The 8523-nt window shown below is 54.7% G+C and overlaps 1 protein-coding gene across 2 annotated transcripts; it reads left to right on the top strand.

The window, feature by feature from the left end:
* Nucleotides 1-233: 233 nt before the first annotated feature.
* LOC144677177 (zinc finger and BTB domain-containing protein 3-like) lies at nucleotides 234-8275 on the top strand. Of its 2 annotated transcripts, none has more exons than XM_078537367.1 (2): nucleotides 234-552; nucleotides 5126-8275. In XM_078537367.1, the coding sequence occupies exon 2, from the start codon at nucleotides 5186-5188 to the stop codon at nucleotides 6629-6631; it is 1446 nt and encodes a 481-aa protein (XP_078393493.1). In that variant the 5' UTR covers nucleotides 234-552; nucleotides 5126-5185; the 3' UTR covers nucleotides 6632-8275. The 2 variants fall into 2 exon arrangements, with proteins under 2 accessions (XP_078393493.1, XP_078393492.1); XM_078537366.1 differs by having other exon boundaries at nucleotides 235-556.
* The last annotated feature ends 248 nt before the right edge of the window (nucleotides 8276-8523 follow it).

Raw genomic sequence — 8523 nt, 5'->3', positions numbered from 1 at the left:
CCAGATGGCGCTGCCGCCAGCTCAGCGCTTGAAGGGCCGGCGGCGGAGGTCCGTTCTTGCACGCCGGAGCCGCCTCGTTGGCGTTGCCATGGCGAAGGCTGCGGGGATCTCGCGAGACCGGGGCCGTTTCCGGTCCGGGTGGGGGGAGGGGTTTGCGGCTGCGCACTGAACTCCAACGGAAAGCAAAGGCTCCGCGTTTGGAAGGTTTTCTCCGAGGGGGAAGCGGCCGGTGTCGGCCTCCCGGGGCCGAGGGGGAGGGGGAAGCGGGGACGGAACCCAGTGGGGGGGGAACCGACCGCTCTGAGATTATTCCCCCATCGGTTATTTTTTTGTTAACCCCCCCATCTCCACTTCCCCCCCACGGCAGCGGTTTGTGAGAGCCAGCCAATCGGAAAGCGGCGCCGACACTGATTGACAGCGCGGCTGACCAATCGAAAGCGACCCCCGACCTGAGCGACAGTCCTATCGACCAATCGGAGGCGGCGGCCGCGACCCCCTGGACAGCACCCATTGGCGGGCTGGACCGGAGCCCGCGTCCAATCACCGAGCAGAGTGGGTGGGTCTTTCTGTTGTGGAGCAGCCAATGGGGCGAGGGCGTGTGAGGGCAACTGACCAATCACCTCATTTCAGAGGGCAACTAACTGACCGGTCAGCTCCTCACGGTGGGGGGGGGGGGGGTTTGGGGGAGGTGGGGTTGGGGTTTGGTTCTGAGGGAAGGGGGAGGAGGAGGAGGAGGAGGGAGGGAGGGAGGGGGGGTGGGGGTGGTGGGTGTTGAGGGAGGCTGTGGGCGTTTGGGAGAGGTTGGGGCCGAAGGAAATGACCAGTTAGCTCCTCTCAGGGAGCAACTGACCAATCAGCTCCTCTAATGGGGGCAACTGACCAATCAGCTCCTCTCAGGGGGCTACTGTTCAATCAGCTCCTCTCAGGGGGCAACTGACCAATCAAATCCTCTCAGGGGGCAACTGACCAATCAACTCCTCTCAGGGGGCTACTGTCCAATAAGCTCTTCTCAGGGGGCAATTGACCAATCAGCTCTTCTCAGGGGGCAATTGACCAATCAGCTCTTCTCAGGGGGCAATTGACCAATCAGCTCTTCTCAGGGGGCAACTGACCAATCAGCTCTTCTCAGGGGGCAACTGACCAATCAGCTCTTCTCAGGGGGCAACTAACCAATCAGATCCCCTCAAGGGGCAACTAATTGTCCAACCAGCCCCATTCATAGAGGCGCTAGCTTAATGGAACATCCTTGCCAACATGGCATTCCACTGGAACAGCCATCGAACCAAGGGTGGCTGCCTTATGTGGAGAAGGGGACGGCCTCCATAACTTTTATTTACAGCTCTCCGGTCCTGCCACTCCTCCTTTTTAAAATCCTCATCCTTGCTTTCAAATTCCAGCCTACCCAAGTCCTCGGCCTTCCCTATCTCCGTAAACTCCTCCAGCCCCTACAACACTCCCTATCTCTGTAACCTCCGGCCCTTACATTCCTCCCTATCTCTGTAATCTCCTACAACCCTCACTATCTTTGTAACCTCTTCCAACCCCTACAACCCTCCCTATCTCTGTAACCTCCTCCAAGGCCCTACAACCCTTCCTGTCTCTGTAACCACTTCCAGGCCCTGCAACCCTCCCTTATCTCTGTAAGTTCCTCCAGGCCCTACAACCGTCCGAGATCTCTGCCTCCTCCAATTCCAGCCTCTCAAGCATCCCATTGGCAGCCGGGCCTTCAGCTGCCTGGGGGCCCTAAGCTCTGGAATTCCCTCCCTAAACCTCTCCGCCCCTCTCTCTCTCTCTCTCTCTCTTTTATAATTGGCCTCTTTGACCAGTTGACTGTTTGATCACCCCTTGCCTCTCAGTTTTAAATGTTGTCTTAACAAACCCTGTGAGGCGCCTTGGGGCATTTTTCGGTGTATTGGCCATGTTAGTGGTGCATCGTTCTGGTCTCTAAACTGCAGTCAGTACTTAGAAAGTAGAAAAATAAAAGAATTGCAAGGATTTCCAGAACTAAGAGGGCGTAACTATCAGGAAAGTCTGAACAGGCTGGGACCCTTTTCTAATGGAAAGACAAGGGCAAACCTGATGCAGAACTTTAAAGTTATGAAGGCGTTGGACAGAGTAGATTCTTTTTCACTGACGGACAGACTGGTAAAACGGGCAGTCACATGAAACATTAAGCAGCAAAATGTGACACGTTGGAAGGAAGAATGAGAGACAGTGGTATTGTCACTAGACTGGTATTCCAGAGACCCACTGTAATGCTCTGGGGACTGGGGTTCGGACCAGACCAGGGCAGATGGAATTTGAATTCAGTAAAAATCTGGAATGAAAAGTCTTGATGATGACCATGAAACCATTGCCGATTGTCGTAAAAATCCATCTGGTTCACTAATGCCCCTTTACATGGTCTAGCCTACATGTGACTCCAGACCCAAAGCACTCTTAAAATGCCCTCTGAACAAGGGATGAACAATAAATGAAAAAAAAAAGAAGATATGAACTAAAATCCCTAAACGTCCTAAAAGGAGTGCAGGGACAGGGGGACTTTGAAGGTGGCGGAGCAAGTTGAGACTCTTGCTTAAGGCAAAAGTCTCACAGCATCCTTGGCTAGATAGGTAAAGACATCGATCGAAAGCAAGGAAGATAGGTTAAAAAATTTATAAAACTCTTTAAGTTCCGGCCTCAGCTGAGTGCTCTGTTCAGTTCCGAGCACCACTATTCAGGGTGGCGGGGGGGTGATGTCAAGGCCTGCGAGATGGTGCAGAGGAGATTTAGGAGTCTGGTGGTCATGGCTGAAAGACTTTGGTTATGTGGCGAGATTGGCGAAGCTGGGATTGTTCCACTGAAGAGTGGAGATTAAAGGGGTGATTTAGCCGGGCGTTCGAAATCGTGAGTTGTTTTGATCGAGTAAATGTGGAGAAATTATTTCCAGTGGCGGGAGGGTCGGTGACCCAAGTGGCGGTGGGTGGGGGGGACAGATTGAGGAGAATTGAAAAGAGAACCAGAGGGGGAGAGATGACAATTTTTAACGCAGCGAGTTTTCTATGTGTGTTTCTCTATGTTTCTATGAGTTGTTGTGATCTGGAAGGCGCTGCCTGAAAGGGCAGTGGAAGCAGATTCAATAGGAACTTTCAAAAGGGTGGAATTGGATAAATACTTGAAAAGGAGAAATTTGCAGGGCTGTGGGGGAAGGAGGAGCAGAGGATGGGCGTGGGGCTAATTAGCCTTCTTAATGGTGCAATATTCTGCTCTCTATAATGCAGTCGGTATGTGGAAAGTGCAAACAAACTCTTTCAAAGGTGTACCAGATTGGCCCCCTCTTATATCGTTCTGTAATTGTGTGTGGGGGGGCGTTGAGCAGGTTCCAGAACAATATAAGATGGTCACTAATAAATCCAATCAGGAATTCAGGAGAAACGTCTTTACCCAGAGAGTGGGGGGAATGTGGAACTCGCTCCCACAGGGAGTGGTCGAGGTGAATTTTTCTTTATTCCTTCACGGGGGTGTGGGCATCGCTGGTAAGGCCAGCATTTTGTTGCCCGTCCCTAATTGCCTCTTGAGCTAACCTTGCTCGGGCATTTAAGAGTCAACCACAGTTGCAGTGGGTCTGGAGTCACATGTAGGCCAGACCGGGTAAGGACGGCAGATTTCCCTCCCTAAAGGGACAAGAGTGAACCAGATGGGTATCGAAGATAGCTGTCATGGTCAGCGTTACTGAGACTAGCTTGCTATTCCAGGTTTATTAATTGAATTCAAATTCCACCAACTGCTGGAATTCGAACCCAGGTCCCCAGAGCATTGCCCTGGGTCTCTGGTATACTCGTCCAGCGACAATACCACTACTCCACCATCTCCCCTTATCCCCTTAGTAATAGATGCGTTTAAAGAGGAAGCTGGATAAACATAAAGGAGAAAGGAATAGAAGGCTATGTCGACAGGGTGAGATGAAGAGGGGGTGGGAGGGGGCTTGTGTGGAGCAGAAACACCAGAATGATCCTGGCGCTGAAAGGGTTAAACTCCGAGGACAGGTTGCACAGACTAGGCTTGTATTCCCTTGAGTGTGGAAGATTAAGGGGTGACCTAATCGAGGGGTTTAAGACGATTAAAGGGTTCGATAGGGTCGATAGAGAGAAACTATTTCCTCTGGTGGGTGGTGGGGGAGGGGGTGGGGGGAGAGCACAGAACAAGGGGGCAGAACCTTAAAATTCGAGCCAGGCCATTCAGGGGTGATGTCAGGAAGCGCTTCTTCACACAGGGGGGAGTGAAAATCTGGAACACTCCCTCCCCCAAAAACCTGTCAAGGCTGAGGGGTCGATTGAAAATGTCAAAACTGAGGGTGATAGATTTTTGTTGGGTAAGGCAATTAACAGTTAGGGAACTGAGGCAGGTCAATGGAGCTAAGATACAGATCAGCCACGATTGAATTGAATGGCAGAACAGGCTGAAGGGGCTGAATGGCCTCCTGTCTAATATAAGTGGTAGTTGTTATTGTTTATATGTCTGTTGTCCCTTCCTGATCTGGGGTATCAGCTGTGGCTCAGTGGACAGCCCACTCACCTCCGAGTCTGGAGGTCGAGGGTCTGAGTCCCACTCCAGAGACTGGAGCCCCACAATATAGGCCTGCACTCCCAGTGCCAATACCGAGGGAGTGCGACACTGTCGGAGGTGCCCTCTTTTGGGATAAGGTGTTAAACCGAGGCCCCGTCCGCCATTTTGGTCTGGTGTCACAGATCCCACGACCACCATTTTGAAGAGCTTTGAGTGGGGGGGTGGAGGGCTGTGAGTTCTCCCGGTGTCCTGGGCCCAATATTTATCCCTCAGCCACTAAAACGTCACCACACACAAAAAAAAAAGGTGATCCGGGTCATGGTCACGTTGTTGTTTGTGGGAGCTTGCTGTGCGCGCGAGTTACATTACAACAGAGATTAGGCTTTGGAAAAGGTGGTTCATTTGGCTCTTTGGAGGTTGCAAAAGGCGCTATAGAAATTCAGGCCTGCCTGCAGGCGGGGTGGGAGGAGGAGGTTCAGGCGGAGCGTCGGCGCAGGGGCCAGAGCGCTGCTCGGTTGTAAGTTCTGTGTCAGACGAATGCTGATGGTCACTTTGTTCCCCCCCCCCCACCCCACTCTAGGATGAGCGAGGCTCGGAGCTTGGCGTGGCACTGAGAGGACTGTCAGCTCGCCGAGCGCTCATGGAGTTCCCCGATCATGGCCGCGTGTTGCTGCAGAGCCTCCGGGACCAGAGGCACCAGGGCTTCCTGTGCGACTGCACGGTGCTGGTGGGAGCGGTGCAGTTCCAGGCCCACCGGGCGGTGCTGGCCTCCTTCAGCACCTACTTCCACATGTTCTACAAGGAGGAGACGGCGGGCAAGCGGGACGTGGTGGGCCTGGACGACGAGATCGTCACGGCGCCCGCCTTCTCGCTGCTGCTGGAGTTCATGTACGAGGGACGCCTGCGCTTTGGCGGCGCGCCCACCGAGGACGTGCTGGCGGCCGCCAGTTTCCTGCACATGAACGACATCGTCAAGGTCTGCAAGAACCGGCTGAAGGCCCGGGCCCTGGCCGAGGCCGACAGCACCAGGAAGGAGGACGAGTCGCTCGCCGGCCCCGGCACCTCGGGCCTCTCCGCCGACTACAAGGGGGCGCTGGCGGCGCAGCTGGCGCTCCCGGACCCGCCCTACGCCTCCAGCCGGGCCGAGGAGGCGCTCCCGCCCGTCCCGCAGCTGGAGCCCGCCATCGCCGACCGGGACTTGGGGCAGTGGCCCTCGGACCCCGCCGACACCACCCAGCCGGGCATGGAGACCGAGGCCTACGCCAGCAAGCTGGGCAACGTCCTGGCCAGCCCCTCCTCCTCCACCGAGTCGGCCATGCCCGGCGGAGTCGCCCCCCGCTCGCTGGAGGGCGGTGCCCCCGCCCCCTGGCACGGGGACCAGGACGCCTCGGCGGAGAGGGGCGGACCAGGGGTGTGCCCCCGGCCCCTGGCGGAGGAGGAGGAGGGGGAGGACGGGGACCTGATCACGGTCAAGGTGGAGGACGACCTGTTTTCGGAGGACGGCGAGGACCTGCCTGAGGAGGAGGCCGCGGCCTGCTGCCCGCGCCTCGAAGATGTCTTCCCGGCCCCCGGCTGCCCGCCCCTGGAGCCCCCGCCCCAGGCCGGCCACATCGTCATCTCGGACGAGGACGAGATGCCCTCGGAGGACGACGGCTACCCCCCGCACGGCCTGTACTGCGCCGGGCTGCCCTCCTCCGGCGTCGAGGGCAAGCCTTACCCGGACTTGAGCGGCTCCAACGCCCTGGCCCTCTCTGCCAAGCTCTACTTCCAGGACCTGCCCCCGCCGCCCGGCTCCGAGGACGACCTGCCCACCTGCGCCGCCTGCGGCAAAACTTTCTCCTGCACCTACAGCCTAAAGCGCCACGCGCTGGTGCACACCCGCGAGCGGCCCCACAGCTGCCGCTTCTGCCTCCGCCGCTACTCCCAGTCCGGGGACCTGTACCGCCACATGCGCAAGTACCACAACGCCCACGTCTCCTCATCCTCCAGCACCGGGGCTACCGGCAGCAGTGCCACTGGCCGACAGGACTCTTCTAACGGGGGCTGGAAGTGGTTGGACAAGCCCCCTTCGGAACAGTGGAAATGAATCTCAACCCCCCCCTCCTCCCCTCCCCACCTCACCTCCCCTCCCCTCTCCATCCCCTCCACCCTCCCCTTTCTCCCCCCCCTGCCACCCCCATGTTCTCAAGCGACGGTGGACAGTTTTTGGTGCTGCAGAGTTCTAAATTTGGAGAAAAAAACCCCACAAAACAGAAAAAAAAATCTTTTAATATATATATATCCACACCAGCCATCCTGTAAAACGACTTTAAATTAAATTCAGCCCCAGGACCGGTCCAGTAAAAGCTGTACATTTGAGGAAAAATCTTGTGTTTTTACTGAATTTTTTTCTGTTTTTCTCTCTCTCTCTCTCTCCCTCTCTCTCTCTCTCTCTTTCTCTCTCTCTGGGTCAAATGGGCACATTTTAACAGCTCTCGGTTTGTTAATACGTGAAAACGATTTTGGATCTGCTCGCAGCAATCAGGTCCCTGCCAGCTTTCTCTATGTGGAATCTATGTAACTGTGGTTTATAATGTGAACGAGCTATGTAAACGTGTCACGCTTGTGACAACAGCCTTTTTGACCATGAAGATTCTGCAGCCAAGACGGGAGGCGGTGGGGGGCGGTGGGGGAGGTGATGTGTTTTCACGGGGACGGTTTTATTATAACCTGCAGGCTGCGTTTAATGGAAATAAGGGTAAAATGTGCGACTGTATAGATGGGGGACTGAGTTATGTACGATGCTCCTGTTATCTAACCCATTGGGCTCTGCCTTCCTGTGTGAAATAAGATTGTCGTAATTTTGAAAATTGGTCGGGAGCGTTTCTGAGTTCCTAACCACAGACGATGCCACGTTCTGGTGAATGGGTCATCACTGCCAATTTTGGAATCACCACCTGCCGATCTAATTGGCCAAAATAATTCGCTCGCTCTGGTACAGATTTCCCGCCATTTCATTGGCCGCCAACCTCCCAGACTGATTCAGCAATGTTCTAAGCTTGTGTTCCTTCCATGGATTCAGATCGGCCGTTAACTTGTGGCCATCGACTCCTCTTCTACGCCCGAGAAACCTTGGAGCTGGAGGCCATTCAGCCCATTGTGCCTGTGCTGGCTCTTTGAAAGAGCTATCCAATTAATTTCACACCCTTTCCCCCGCCCCCCACAGCCCTGCAAATTTCTCCTCTTCGAGTATTTATCCAATTCCCCCCTTTTGAAAGTTCCTATTGAATCTGCTTCCACCGCCCTTTCAGGCAGCGCCTTCCAGATCACAACAACTCGCTGTGTAAAAAAAAAACATTCTCCTCATCTCCCCCTCTGGCTCTTTTCCCGATTCTCTTCAATCTGTGTCCCTCTGGTTACCGACACTCCTGACACTGGGAACAGTTTCTCCTGATTTACTCTATCCAAACGCTTCATCGTTTTGAGCGCCTCAATTAAATCTCCCCCTTAACCTTCTCTGCTCCAAGGAGAAACAATCCCAACTTCTCCAGTCTTAAAGGAGAAGAACAATCATTTCCTCAGACTGTGGACGGTGATGAAAGAGTTTTGTCCATGGACTGAACTGGTTAAATATAAAATAAACAGGTGTGGAGTGGAGGTGCGAAATCCCTTTATTCTCTAACGTCTTGTCTCCATTCTACATTAACTCTGCCCAGAAGCAGGGTGAGGGGGTAAGGATATTGCCCTTCCACATATTCCCGTAAGACTGTTGATTTAAAATGGCGGTGGGTTTAACTTGCATGGGGGTGGGGGCGTCCATCATTCAGCCCATTGCCCTGCCCTCAGACCTCCCCGTGTGGCAGTGACAGCGGCAGCTCAGCTTGGGGTGGAGTCGGGGGCTGGGGGAAATGGGCTGCGGGCACAAAACGCTCCCCCCATCCTCCCCCAACCACGGTGGTCTTCTGTCTATACGGGTATCTGCCTATAACTGCCCGCATA

The sequence above is a fragment of the Cetorhinus maximus genome, unplaced genomic scaffold, assembly GCF_964194155.1.
Source record: "Cetorhinus maximus unplaced genomic scaffold, sCetMax3.hap1.1 HAP1_SCAFFOLD_2279, whole genome shotgun sequence".
In the NCBI taxonomy this organism is placed as follows: domain Eukaryota; kingdom Metazoa; phylum Chordata; class Chondrichthyes; order Lamniformes; family Cetorhinidae; genus Cetorhinus; species Cetorhinus maximus.
Note: the sequence above shows the minus strand (reverse complement) of the source record. Positions and strands in the feature narration are given on the sequence as shown.